The sequence below is a fragment of the Silene latifolia genome, chromosome 8 (assembly GCF_048544455.1).
Source record: "Silene latifolia isolate original U9 population chromosome 8, ASM4854445v1, whole genome shotgun sequence".
NCBI lineage: Eukaryota > Viridiplantae > Streptophyta > Magnoliopsida > Caryophyllales > Caryophyllaceae > Silene > Silene latifolia.
This window is the reverse complement of record NC_133533.1, coordinates 82,786,163-82,800,631: the sequence shown is the minus strand read 5'-3', so window position 1 is coordinate 82,800,631 and position 14,469 is coordinate 82,786,163. Positions and strand designations below refer to the sequence as shown.

The window sequence follows — 14,469 nt, the reverse complement described above, 5'->3', positions numbered from 1 at the left end:
ATTCCTAGGATAATGAGAAATAGAAAAACAATGACACTGACGCAAAACACAAGACAAAACAGATTTTGGAGTAAGCTTCGCCTCGTGATGCATATCTGCTACCCCTGCAAGTTGAAGAGCCAAATTTAAACGATCTGTAGATGCATCAATATGCCTGAAGCCACGCTCTATGGCATCAAGGAGAGCATAAAGAAGAGCTGAGGCTTCAGCTTGAAAAGCCGAGCCAACCCAGAAACAGGAACTTCCAGAATGGATAGTACGCCCCTCCGAATTTTGGAAATACCACCCAGCAGACGCCCTAAAATCAGTCTTCCAGGAAGCATCACATTTAATCCTGACATGATCCGTACATAACTCTCTTCTAATAAGGAAATGCGGGTAACGACCCTTTATCCGTCCAGCCACATCAGAAGGAAAAGAGCAGGGAGCCATTCTTGTAGTAAGCAACCTTTCCTTTTCTTGTTCAGTAGAGATATTATGTAATACTCCGTATTTATGAGTCTTGGGGTACTCTATCGAGTAGGCCTTACTCTGTCGAGTAAGGGAGTTTTGCGAAATAAAATAGTTTCTGACCTGTTGGGTACTCGATCGAGTAACTAGGGTACTCGATCGAGTAAGGGGGTACTCGATCGAGTAGCCTTGGGTACTCGATCGAGTAGCCGGTTTACGGGGAGTTTTTCTCGGGTTTTGTTAATTATGCGATTAAGATATATAACCTTCCGTCATTGTTTCTAAATCACTTTTGCAAAAACCTAATTTACTGTTTAAGAGAGAAGGCAAGTTTGTTCTTAATCCTAATCGCATTGTTGACAAATCCCGGAGCTAGGGGTGTCGGATTTCATTGTTCTTGGCATCATAGTGTTCCTTGCGTCAAGGGAGAAGGATTTGTAAAGGAGAGGTTTTGAGACAGCTGCTAGATCGTCTGATGATTGTGTTGCTTTCCAGGTAGGATTTCTACTCAGTATTAGTCCCATAATGGGATGATTGTTGATGTGTTGAGATTGATTGTTTAATATCGTAATTGTGTTGTGACGGTGGTTGATTGTGATTATTGATTAATATCGTAATTGTGTTGTGACGGTTGTGATTGTGATTGTTGTCTCTGGTTCTCGAGATGCGTTCTCGGCTGAGTGGAGTCACTTGCGGGAGTGGCTTCACGCCCTAGTTTCGCCCTTCGTGGAACCCGCCACGGAAGGGGATGTGCACATTAATGGGACAGGTTATCGCTCGGTATGATGAGCGGGGCTTAGGTGGGAACGGCTGCGTCCCCCATCTGGCGGGGCTGGTCCAGGTGGACGATCGGTGATTGAGATTGATGGGATTGGAGTAATTGTGTGTATCTCGTGACGGTTAAGTTTGTCATGTATCTTCTTGTTGATATATATATATATATTGAATTGTGTGATTAGTACTGACCCGTTTAAATGTTTTAAAAACTGTGGTGATCCATTCGGGGTGGTGAGCGATTGCTTGCGGTATATCTTGGATACGCGTGGGATCTAGGCAGGGATGGAGTCATCACATATCTGAGTCTTTAGTCTTCCGCTGTGTTTATTAGAACAGTTCCTTTCGCTTGGTTTATAGTTTGAACAGTTGTATTTTGCTTACGCTTGGTTTGGTAATGTAATCACTTAAACTTATTTAATAAAGTATGTTTCTTCATTGTCTTATGATTATCATGCCTCGGGTAACCGAGATGGTAGCATCCTTATACCCGAGTGGTCCCGATAAGGCACTTGGAGTATGGGGTGTTACAAATGGTATCGAGCGACGATCCCGAAACCTCGTAACCAATAAATCCAATGAAAATAGGAGTCAATTAAAATGAACCCGGGGTAAAGGTTGTAGGAGCTAATGCAAAGACTTGGGAGACGTCCTAAAGTCGCGAACTCGCCCTACAATTTTGAACCGGTCACCATGGGATATGTGTCGGGATCGTTATGTGCATATTGTGTCTTTGTGTGTATCTATGTAGTAGTATGTTGCATGAATTGATGATGATGGCGTGAATCGTATGTTGGTTGATTGTAAAGCATGAAAGTATAATGATTGATACATGTAATTTGGCATGTTATAATTATGTAAGAGAAAGTGTTCTGTTTATATACATATAAAGCAATGCGTAAGTATACATGTTGTTGTTGTCGTTTTGAGTAAGAGTACAGAAAATTGGGAGTGTGAATTGAACATGTGTTGGGTGAATATGTTGTACGAATGTGGTGGATAAATATGTGGCATGATGGATGAATTAGTGGAAAAAGATGAATAATCGTTGTATGATAATATGATTTATGATTAAGCATGTTATATAATGAAAGTTATTTTATAATGTTATTATGCTAGTAACATATGAATAGGGGACTTGATGTCATGTATTTGCGATTTTGTTTACGAAAAGTGATAGAATAAAAGCATGTGGGAAGCCATGATTGGCAAGTTAAATGAATTATGTGCATGATAAATGTTATTGTTTGGCTTTTTGTAGGTCGTAACATGTGTTTAGGGATAGTGGTTTTACAAGTATTGAGTCGCTTTTATTCGCTTTGTTGATGTTTAAGTTGTTTGAAAGAGAAAATCGAATAGTTATGTCGTCTGACTACAGCAAAGTTGTCTTTAAACTGTTATAACTTTAGATGCGTAAATGATTTTAATGTGATTCCAATTGGACGTGATAGCTTGTTCTTTTACGATTCTAACGATAGGTCACACGCCCAAAGCGACCAAGAAATGAGTGAGTTATGGCTGTTTTACGAAAACTGGACAGTGCTGAGAAATGCGTAGGTACTCGATCGAGTAGCCTTGGTACTCGATCGAGTAGGGGTGTACTCGATCGAGTACGTCAGTTACTCGATCGAGTGTCCCTGGTAATTTGTTTTACGTGCTTCTGATCTTCACCTACTCGATCGAGTAAGTCCCTTACTCGATCGAGTGGCCTGTACTCGATCTAGTGACCCCTATTTTGGGTCATATGCTTATCTTTTGAATTCGTTGCATATTTTGTTTAATTCAAAGTTGTTACATTGCTTCTTTATGCGTTGTTTTACATGTATGTTGGTCTTGACGCGTAAGTTACCCAATTTTGTGGTGTAAAGAGTGACACCTATGATGAGTATGAGTTCGGTGGGGAGGACATGATTTATATGTGTTGGGATTGGTAAGACTTAATTGAGGCATAGAGCATCTTTTGTGAGACGAGATGAGTGACATGTTTGTATGTTGAGTAATGAAAATGTAAGTGAATGTGGGCAAGGCATGATGTAAGTTTAAGGAACGTGAGAATGAAAAGATTGAAAGAAAGGATGTGGATAGTAGCAACCTGAGATGTATAATAAATTATGGAGGGAGATGGCTAGAAATAGTGTTGAGTAAGAACATATGTAATGAAAGGTCGTTTGGAAATAGTGGTATACAGCGAACTTAATGGGACATGTCGCGACATGGATTTGCAGATAGTGACTGAGTTTGGAAATTTGTGTCACCGAGCGACGAAACTAATGTGTGATTTCCTTGGGCAATTAACGGTATAAAAAGAGAATTTTGATTTCTAGAGATGTAAAAAGGAGATGCAATCGTTTAAACAAAGAACGTGGATTTTATGGATAGATTAGTGGCAAGTGTGAGTGATAGCATAATAAGAGAAGATCCATGGTAAGAAAGAGTGAGATGATGTCGGTAGAAAATAATGGAATTTGAGTTTTGGAGCAACGAAGGGGTAACTGGATTTCTAAAGAGTTAGCTAGAAGGAATAAGGGGTTGAACTATTAATTGGTATTATTGAGTGTAAAGAGAAAAGAAGGATAAAAGTAAGCTGAGGAAAATATTCACCGGAGTTATGTGATATAAAGGTAAGGAATCATTGAAATGTGTGATAGTGTCACGAGGATGTTAGCTAAAGGTTATATAGGAGTTTCAGGACAACATGATTGATAATGAGTTTCGAGGAATTAAGGGAGCAAGAAGTTGGTGGAGTATTGGCACGATACGAGGTATTTGGTGGAGAGTTGGATGACAACACAAGTAAGATAATATTGGGAATAATGTTGAGGTAATTTTGTGGATGGGTTTGATATTCGTTATTTGGAATGATAACCAAAGATAGGAGAAAAACCGTGTTATTTTGATATGAGTGTAAGAGGTTTGATATACGAGCAGTGGTGGTATTGTGGTGTTGTCACTAGTGGTTAAGAGTGATGGTATATTAGAAAGGTAGCAATTCTAAAGAGGTTGATTTGGTAGGGACCTGATTGTTGTGTATGATTGTGAGAGGGTATAAGATGTGGTTAGATGAGGCGGATGCTAATAGTTGAATAGTAAAGGTATGGTTATATTTGGCAGGAAGTGATGGTTGTGCGAATGGGGGAATATGTTATGAGGGGCATATGAGTTAAACTCGGGCGACAGGTAACCTTTGTTGAGTGGTAACTTACGTGGTCGGGATTGACTAGTTGGTTGTGATTACGGGTCTATGATATGTGTAAATGTTTGTGTGAGGTTCTGACCTCACAAGAAGTGGTATGGTGTGATAATTATAAAGTTGTTTCATGAATGTTCTCAGAATATACATGTTGGATACGAGAACGTAATGGAATGATGTTTAAAAAGGGTAATAATTTGATTAATTTGACATGGCTAGTTATAATTTTATGTGTATTAATAACACATGTGTATTCCGTGAAATGGTAGAGATGATGTTCATGAGATGCTTATCTGTTTATCCATATAATATGTTGCGTGGTGATTTAATAAAGTGGATTTGAGTAAGTTTTTCTTGTCTGAGAAGTTATGCTCAGTCGTGTTTATGGAATCGTATGCAGTTGTGATGTCTATCGGTGTGGTTGTGGTGCCACGGGTGGTGATCCCGGCACGGTACATAGTGTTGTGATGCGGGTATTTTCGCACTACGGTGTGGCTGTTGGTGGCGGTGTTGTGATGCCGTCACCGGTTGTGGTGGAGTAGGCGGGATGATTATGATACGAGTTTTCGAAAGTGCATACCAGTTATACATAGATTGTTGTTTTGTTTGATGTTGTTCCCTGCGAGTTTCAGTTTGTGCAGATAGACAGTTGTCTTGTTTATTGATGTTTTCTTTACCTGGTTAAGTTGGGAATGAGGGTAGAGTATGATATACATAGAGTTGTATATGTTTTCGTTGTTGTCATAGACTCATAGTATAGTGACATTCTGTTAATGGGACACGGTTGTGAGAGGTTGTTACAATAATTATGATCTTGTTCTAGTTAAGGTTTCGATGAGACATGGTAATGGCAAGTGAGTCGTAGAACATGTGTGGTAATGACCCGAAAGATGCAGGTGGTTCATAATCCTTTGTTGAAACAGTGAGTGTAGGGTGTTGAATAATAAGTGTCGTGTTACGTTATGTATGAGTCTTGCGGTAATGAATGAAAGAACTTGAGGATCTAGTGTGAGTGTACGTAACAAGTGTGGATCGTGAGTTATGCTTTTGATGATGGGAGTTTCATATAGTTTATATAGAGAGGTATGTCATGTTGCGGTAATGTGGAGAGTTGAAGTTTTGGGTTAAGATAAAGATTTTGAGGTATAGGTTAGGTGGTGTGACGAGTGAATTGAAGTACGAGAATTGTTTAAGTAAGAGAGCCTTGGATATATGCATGACGAGTGTTTAGAGTATAGGTGGTTATCTATGACATGTGATGATGATGAGAATAATGAGAAGATATAACTAAGGATATAGTATTAGTAGGTTACGAGGACGTAACATTTATCTTAAGAGGAGTAGGATGCGATAAAAGAGATTTTGATGATTTGATGATTGTTCATATGGTAGTATATTTGGAAGTAGAGTGTTGGTGTAGCATAAGATATGGATTTGTATATGTTGTGGTTGATAGTGTTAAAAGGTCACGGACGTGCTTGTAGTAGTTTGATGTTAGAAATGCGAGAATACTTCGATAGTGTTGACGGTTGGCTGATGAGATTATGAGTGTGAGTAAACTTCGAGGACGAAGTTCCTTTTAAGGGTGGTAGAATGTAACATTCCGTTCGATGTCTATGATGAGTGTCTTGATTTTGGATTTGATAGTGGATGATATTATGGAGCTAGCAAATAGTTAGGGATGGTAGTTGGTTATGTATGGAGTGGGTGTCGTGAGAGATATATATGTGGTGGATACGATATCGTGAGTCATGTTAGGGAAGTAAACATAGTTGGTGGAGTGGGTGTTAAAAGTTCATGTTTTATGTTTGGTCGAGTTCTTGAGTTCTTAGTTATGTTGTTGTGTCTTAGTCGAGCTAGTATGGTTGTTTTTATGTATGGGTTGAACTTCGGGGACGAAGTTCTTTTTAAGGAGGGAAGACTGTAATACTCCGTATTTATGAGTCTTGGGGTACTCTATCGAGTAGGCCTTACTCTGTCGAGTAAGGGAGTTTTGCGAAATAAAATAGTTTCTGACCTGTTGGGTACTCGATCGAGTAACTAGGGTACTCGATCGAGTAAGGGGGTACTCGATCGAGTAAGGGGGTACTCGATCGAGTAGCCTTGGGTACTCGATCGAGTAGCCGGTTTACGGGGAGTTTTTCTCGGGTTTTGTTAATTATGCGATTAAGATATATAACCTTCCGTCATTGTTTCTAAATCACTTTTGCAAAAACCTAATTTACTGTTTAAGAGAGAAGGCAAGTTTGTTCTTAATCCTAATCGCATTGTTGACAAATCCCGGAGCTAGGGGTGTCGGATTTCATTGTTCTTGGCATCATAGTGTTCCTTGCGTCAAGGGAGAAGGATTTGTAAAGGAGAGGTTTTGAGACAATTTTTGCTAGATCGTCGATGATTGTGTTGCTTTCCGGGTAGGATTTTCTACTCGATTAGTCCCATAATGGGATGATTGTTGATGTGTTGAGATTGATTGTTTAATATCGTAATTGTGTTGTGACGGTGGTTGATTGTGATTATTGATTAATATCGTAATTGTGTTGTGACGGTTGTGATTGTGATTGTTGTCTCTGGTTCTCGAGATGCGTTCTCGGCTGAGTGGAGTCACTTGCGGGAGTGGCTTCACGCCCTAGTTTCGCCCTTCGTGGAACCCGCCACGGAAGGGGATGTGCACATTAATGGGACAGGGTTATCGCTCGGTATGATGAGCGGGGCTTAGGTGGGAACGGCTGCGGTCCCCCACCTCGGCGTGGTCGGTCCAAAGGACGATCGGTGATTGAGATTGATGGGATTGGAGTAATTGTGTGTATCTCGTGACGGTTAAGTCGTCATGTGTATCTTACTTGTTGATATATATATATAAATTGTGTGATTAGTACTTTCCCGTTTAAATGTTTTAAAACTCGTGGTGATCCATTCGGGGGTGGTGAGCGAGTTGCTTAGCGGTATATCTTGGATACGCGTGGGATCTAGTCGGGGATGGAGTCATCACATATCAGAGTCTTTAGTCTTCCGCTGTGTTTATTAGAACAGTTCCTTTCAGTTGGTTTATAGTTTGAGAACAGTTGTATTTTGCTTACAGTTGGTTTGGTAATGTAATCACTTAAACTTATTTAATAATGTATGTTTCTTCATTGTCTTATGATTATCATGCCTCGGGTAACCGAGATGGTAGCATCCTTATACCTGAGTGGTCCTGGTAAGGCACTTGGAGTATGGGGGTGTTACATATTATTAGTAGCATCCCAAGTGAGAATAGATATAGATGAATGCAAATCCATGGCGCTATGCTGAAAAGTCATGTCGTTCCTCAAACACCAAACACGCCATAAAACGCTAACAAAAAAACGAAATGGAAGTAGGAGAATTATCCTTTGTTAGGAGAGTGATCCAATTGATAACCCATGTTTGGATGGAGACATTATTCCCATTCATGCTCCGGATGCCTAAAGGAGAAGCAGCCCTTAAGCGTGTAGAAATATGACAGTCTCGGAATAAGTGCTCCAAGGACTCGACTTCTTCAGTCATATGAGCACAAAGCTTACAGTGGAAATCCCAATTCAAACTGCGCTTCATAGCTTCCTCGCCAGACGAAAGGGAATTAGAAAGTATTTTCCAAAGCAAAATGATCCATTTTCCAGGAAGGGGGAGGGACCAGAGGCGCTTGCGACAGAAAGATGCAATTTCAGCTGAGATACGGTGAATATCCTTAGTCGTAGCCTTTTTGTCCCACAGAAGATCAAAAGCCGTTGCATACCTAGTTTTAATGGTGTAATTCCCATTTTTTGAGAGCTTCCAGTAAACACTATCTACAACATCTTCAGAAGGGAGGGTAGTGGAAAGCAAGAAAGAGACTGCATTACCACCACAAATTTGGCGAATAAGATCAACATTCCAAGTGCCCGATTCATCATGGAGTTGGCAAATATAGGATTTCGGCCTAGATGATAGGTCATGTCCCTCAATATTAAGAAGCTGTCAGAAAGAAAGTCCATGTAACCAGTTATCACGCCAAACGTCAAGAAGAGACGGAAAACAAGCCTGCCAAGCTAAATGACGGGGAAGGAGTTGAAGACCCCAACGAATGCCACGTTCAACCCAAGATTGATTTCCCATTTTGCTAAAGTTAGTGGACAACATGACCATTGACGGTGTGATTTTATATTTTGTTCCCAGAACCTTGGAGATCAAGCTTTCAGGATACTGCAAAATTTTCCATCCAACCTTAGCAAGGAGACTTTGATTAAGACAACCAATTTTCCTAATTCCTAAACCACCTCTTGACCTTAGACTATTAAGGAATAAATTACTACTCCTAAGGCTTGAAGAAAATAAACCAAATTCTTTACATACACTTCTTAGCACATTAGGATCGGGAAAGAGACACCAGAAATAAAGGTTTCTTTGGACAGATACCTCTGCATATTGGTGACACTAATAGAAAAATCACATTTGGCACACACATATGTCTACGGTTCTAGTTAGTAACCGTAGCTTTAAAAATTTTCATGATAGGCTTTTTAAAAGGTTGCGGTTACTTTTAAAAAACGGTGCCGTAGCCAAAACCATTTAAAAAAAAAAAAAAAAAACACGTCGGCTGATTGTTAGAAACTTAGAACCGCAGTCATCTATTTCTTTAATTTTTTTTTTTAAACACCGAATCGCCTGCACCTCCGGCAACCACACCACCGTCGTCGACGTTGCTTCCGCCGCTATCACGCACTGATCTTGTCCTTCGCCTGCTTCCAATTCAGCGGATTGTACTATTCTTGTCCCTCTTTGTTTCCTTTCAATTCACAGGTAATTCGATTTCTTCTCATTTTTTTAATCATCCTTTGTCTCCTACACTGCGATTTGTTTGTAATTTGTTGCTTGAATCACAGTCACAAGTATTTCTGTTGCTTGAATTATTTCTGTTGAAAATCGATTGAGATATTAGAGTATTTTTGTTGAAAATCGATTGGAGATATTAAGAGTATTTTTGTTTCTAATTAATTGGAAACTTGAAGTATTACACATTTTACACATTTATAGACTAGTACGAGTAGTATATTCCTGTGCTGATTGATTAGTTAATTTAGGTGTCGATCAAGTGTAGTAGTTGATCTTCCTGTCTGGGCTTCGTCAATGTACGGGTTATTTGTTGCAGCACGATATGAATGGTGAATGGTGAATGGTGAATGGTGAATGGTGAATGGTGAATGGTGAATGGTGAATGGTGAATGGTGTGAGCATGTGGCTGGCCAAAATTAGTGGCTGTTTACTCATTTGTCACCATTTTATTACTTAAGATACCATGTGAAAACATATCATCTGAGATTGCTTAGTAGTAGTAGTAGTAATTCCATACTAATATCATCATCAGCTCACCTTCAAGTTTCAACCCCCATGACATCATCCCCGTCACCAATATTATCATCAGCTTGATTTTCTACATGGAATTCCATACTAATTTGATCAGTAGCCCTGCATTAGCTCTTCTTCTTGCATATCATCGCGAGTGAAGTCCATCACAAGCTCAGTACCCTCGTTCATTGCCAAAGTAAGTCCCTTGCTCAGCAGACCCATTTAGATCTGTACCTGTATTACCCTCATGAGAACTGGGTTCAATAACCCCTCTATCTCTAACTTCCTGATCACTAAGCCTATTTTCCCTAAGCTCTGTGTTTTGATTTTCTATGGCCATGTCAGTCGATTGCACTTCTAAACCAGTTCCGCTCAGTTTTTTCAATGAATCCGATTTGATTGCTGGGTCACTAGAGTTAGCGGCGCGAGTTAAGCTTTCTAAGGACTTCAAAATGAGATTTGCAATTTTAGGAGTGTCTGGATGATCCAAATCAATTGACTCGAGTATGCCAGTCAAACACAGCACCACCTACACTTTTTTTTTCTTTGGTTGTTTTGTAGTTGTTTAATTATCAATTAAAGGTAATTTTGCTTTGTAAAATTATAAATATTTATTTTAATGTTTGAATTAAAGTTGGGAGTATTGATTTTCAATGGTTCCTTGGTTTAAGACCGTATTAACTGAACATCTGACTAAAATAAAGGTGGAAATAAGAGGAGGTTGGGAGAAGTCTGAAATTAAGGCGGTCTTAAGCAAGATCAATTGAATTAATTTAATTCATAATTAAGCTCATAAGATTGTTGAGGTGCGTTAGCATACGAATTGCCATGATTGTTACCGATGTGTTGGATTTGTACTCGTATATTGAAACCATTCTCGAAAGATCTGTGTGTATTATTGCTATTTATCGATCGAGTGATGTAGATGTAGCTGATATTGCTATTTCCTTTGAGTTGCCTTGTATCTGCTTCAAATACTGGCATCGAATGCATGCACGCGGGTTTTAAATTTAAATATACGGAGTAATTAAATCGGTTTATGTTGTAAAATTATTGGAGTGAAGTTTTGCTTTTAGTGATTGCAAGTTATTTTCTTCCTCCAGGTATTCAATGGGAAAGAAGAAGTCGTCGGATGATGCTGGAACTAGCAGTGGGAAAGATGGAAAGAAAGATAAAATCTCAGTTTCCGCTATGCTTGCTAGTATGGACGAAAAACCAGATAAGCCGAAGAAGGGATCCAAGGCAAAGGCAAAGGCAGCTCCCAGAGTTTCTTACACTGATGGAATTGATCTTCCACCTTCTGATGACGAAGATGAGGAGAATGTTACCGGGGGAGACGAAGAACAGATTGCCAGGCGGACAGAGGTCAAGGTGATGAGTACTTCTTTGACTGAAAAAGAGTTGAAGAAACGAGAAAAGAAGGAAATGCTGGTAATGCACGCTGTTGAGCAGGCCAAACAAGAGGCACTTAGGGATGATCATGATGCTTTCACTGTTGTCATTGGTAGTCGTGCTTCAGTCCTCGATGGCGGAGATGAAGCCGATGCTAATGTTAAAGACATAACAGTTGAGAATTTTTCAGTGTCAGCTCGAGGAAAAGAGCTTCTTAAGACTGCGACTGTAAAAATTTCTCATGGGAAGAGATATGGTTTGGTAGGACCAAATGGAATGGGGAAGTCGACGCTTCTTAAGCTTTTGGCCTGGAGAAAGATACCGGTGCCCAAAAACATTGACGTGCTATTGGTTGAGCAAGAAATAGTTGGGGATGATCGAAGTGCACTTGAAGCAGTTGTCTCGGCCAATGATGAGCTGGTGAAGCTCCGAGAAGAGGTTGCTACTTTGCAAAAGTCATCAGGCGAAAATGGAGATGGAGATGAAGACGACGAATCCGGAGAAAGGCTTGCTGAGTTATATGAGAGGCTTGAGTTGCTTGGGTCGGATGCAGCTGAGGCGCAGGCTTCTAAGATTCTTGCTGGACTGGGATTCACCAAAGACATGCAGGTCCGTCCTACTAAGTCGTTTAGTGGTGGCTGGAGAATGAGAATTTCCTTGGCCCGAGCTCTTTTCATTCAGCCGACACTTCTATTACTTGATGAACCCACAAACCATCTAGACCTTAGAGCGGTTTTGTGGTTGGAGGAGTATCTATGTCGGTGGAAGAAAACTCTTATTGTTGTATCACATGACCGTGATTTTCTTAACACAGTGTGTGTTGAAATCATTCATCTTCATGACATGAAGCTTCACATGTACCGTGGAAACTTTGACGATTTTGAGAGTGGTTATGAACAGCGCCGAAAAGAGATGAATAAAGAGTTTGAGAAGTATGACAAGCAATTGAAAGCTGCCAAACGGTCAGGAAACCAGCTTCAGCAAAAGAAAGTGCAGGAAAAAGCCAAGTTTACCCAAGAAAAAAAGTCGTCCAAAAGCAAGGCGAAAGGAAAAATTGATGAAGATGAGCCTCAAGCCGAAGCCCCTAGAAAATGGAGAGACTACACTGTGGAGTTTCACTTCCCTGAACCTACTGAACTTACTCCTCCTCTCCTTCAGCTTATTGAAGTTAGCTTTAGCTACCCTAACCGTCCAGATTTTCGGTTGTCCAACGTTGATGTTGGGATTGACATGGGAACCCGAGTTGCTATTGTGGGGCCTAATGGAGCCGGGAAATCGACGTTGCTCAATCTCCTTGCTGGGGACCTGTCCCCAGGTGAGGGGGAGGTACGGAGGAGCCAAAAGCTAAGAATAGGCAGATACTCGCAGCATTTCGTTGATCTTCTTACAATGAATGAAAATGCAGTTCAATATCTTCTCCGACTCCATCCTGACCAAGAGGGAATGAGCAAGCAAGAGGCGGTCAGAGCAAAACTCGGGAAATTCGGCCTTCCGAGCCATAATCATCTAACCCCGATTGCCAAATTATCAGGGGGTCAGAAAGCTAGGGTTGTATTTACATCGATAGCCATGTCAAAGCCTCATATATTGTTACTGGATGAGCCCACAAATCACTTGGACATGCAGAGTATTGATGCCCTGGCAGATGCATTGGATGAGTTCACGGGTGGGGTCGTTTTGGTTAGTCATGATTCCCGGTTGATTTCACGCGTGTGTGAGGATGAGGAGAGGAGTCAAATCTGGGTTGTGGACAATGGAACTGTCGAGTTCTTCCCAGGAACGTTCGAGGAATACAAGGAGGAGCTACAAAAAGAGATCAAGGCTGAAGTTGATGACTAAATGGTATATTTTTATCTTCATATAAGCATCATCTAATTATCATTGTATTAGAGGACTAGAGGTGTAAATGACACACTCCATGTACTTTTATTTAAATCAATATCAACCTTTTTCTACTTCGCACCATTTATATCGACCACTTGAATTTTGTGATACCAATTTGCTTATACTTTTAGGCTTGTAGCCACGTCTCTCATTTGCAGCTGAGCCTTTCTAACATACAGATGCTACTATATGCTAAAGCTACTAGATTTGTGTCAAATGTTGTAATTCACTTGTTACTGGGACTGCCACAACTCCACAAGTGAGACTAAATGTGTGTCGAAGGTTGGATAAGGCTAATTAAGCTGTCTGCAATCAGACTACCTGCTACAAGTGCTAGTTCATTCTGTCATGTCCTCAGAAGTCAGAAGCAAGACATTCAAATCTGTTTTCTTGTGATTTTAATTTGCAGGCAATCTGTCATTTACTTAGATGAAGAGAAATTACTCGATAATTATTGACCAGTCAGACCCTAATTAGTTCTAAAATGTAATCCAAAACCTGATTTGACGAAATCCAACTCTTCCGTTTATCTGCCAGTCCATTCTGTTGTGTACTGTTTGCTAACTTATGTTTTTATGAAATTTGTGGACTAGAGGCAGAAGTGTCAAAACCTTCCGAGGCACACGATGAGAAGCCAGAGGCTGTGAAGACTGATGCAGCAAGTGCTTAAGATGTAAGTTAGTGTTGTCTCTGATTGATAGTGAGCGCACTTCGTCACCTTTGAGAATATGTGTTCCTGTTTCTGGTGGTGATCTGATCTTTTCATTTGCTGTTGAATCTGGTTGCTCCTAGCCATCCAGTTTTATTTCATCTGGTTGAACCAAATGGTATATTTTTTTTATCTTCATATAAGCATCATCTAATTGTCGTTGAACTAGAGGACTAGAGGTGTGGGAAACGAGACACACTATATACTTTTATTTAAGTCAATATGCAACCTTTTTCTACTTCGCACCATTTATATCGACCACTTTAATGTTTATTAGTGAATACAAAATATATTACTCAGAATTTCTCCTTTCGTAGCATTTCTGTTTTTCAAAATTAAAATCACACCAAATTCCACTTTTGTGTCCCATTTTATGTGCCACTCCACTTATCTTTTAACACGTCACTTGCTGCAAATAAAAAATATGCAACATATATGTTAAAGTGTTGATGTGTCAAAATGTGTGGAGTGGGACACAGAATGGGACAGAGGATCCTTACTGAAATAAGAGCATTGTGTTTTTATAACCACTAGTTGGTTGCACCAAACGCGTTGCGCGCGGTCCCTCAAGATATTTTAATTCGTGACGTTTCATATGCATGGAAGTGTATCTTGACTTTGTTCGGTTATTTTGTACATGTTGAGTGACGTTCACAATGAAACTCTTCTTACGTTGTTTTGATGGTTAAATCAATTGCAAATAAAATTACATCATTCGTAAATAATT

At 40.0% G+C, this 14,469-nt stretch overlaps 1 protein-coding gene across 2 annotated transcripts; it reads left to right on the top strand.

Moving 5' to 3' along the window:
- The first annotated feature begins 8,878 nt into the window (after positions 1 to 8,878).
- Positions 8,879 to 13,990, top strand: LOC141597017 (ABC transporter F family member 4-like). Of its 2 annotated transcripts, XM_074417320.1 has the most exons (3): positions 8,925 to 9,211; positions 10,861 to 12,991; positions 13,629 to 13,990. In XM_074417320.1, exon 2 carries the CDS (start codon positions 10,868 to 10,870, stop codon positions 12,986 to 12,988), a length of 2,121 nt encoding a protein of 706 aa, XP_074273421.1. In that variant the 5' UTR covers positions 8,925 to 9,211; positions 10,861 to 10,867; the 3' UTR covers positions 12,989 to 12,991; positions 13,629 to 13,990. The 2 variants fall into 2 exon arrangements, with proteins under 2 accessions (XP_074273422.1, XP_074273421.1); XM_074417321.1 differs by lacking the exon at positions 13,629 to 13,990 and having other exon boundaries at positions 8,879 to 9,211; positions 10,861 to 13,141.
- The last annotated feature ends 479 nt before the right edge of the window (positions 13,991 to 14,469 follow it).

What these genes read in the sequence shown, in the direction of transcription:
- LOC141597017 (XM_074417320.1), top strand. Translation starts at nt 10,868, where the DNA reads ATGGGAAAGAAGAAGTCGTCGGATGATGCTGGAACTAGCAGTGGGAAA.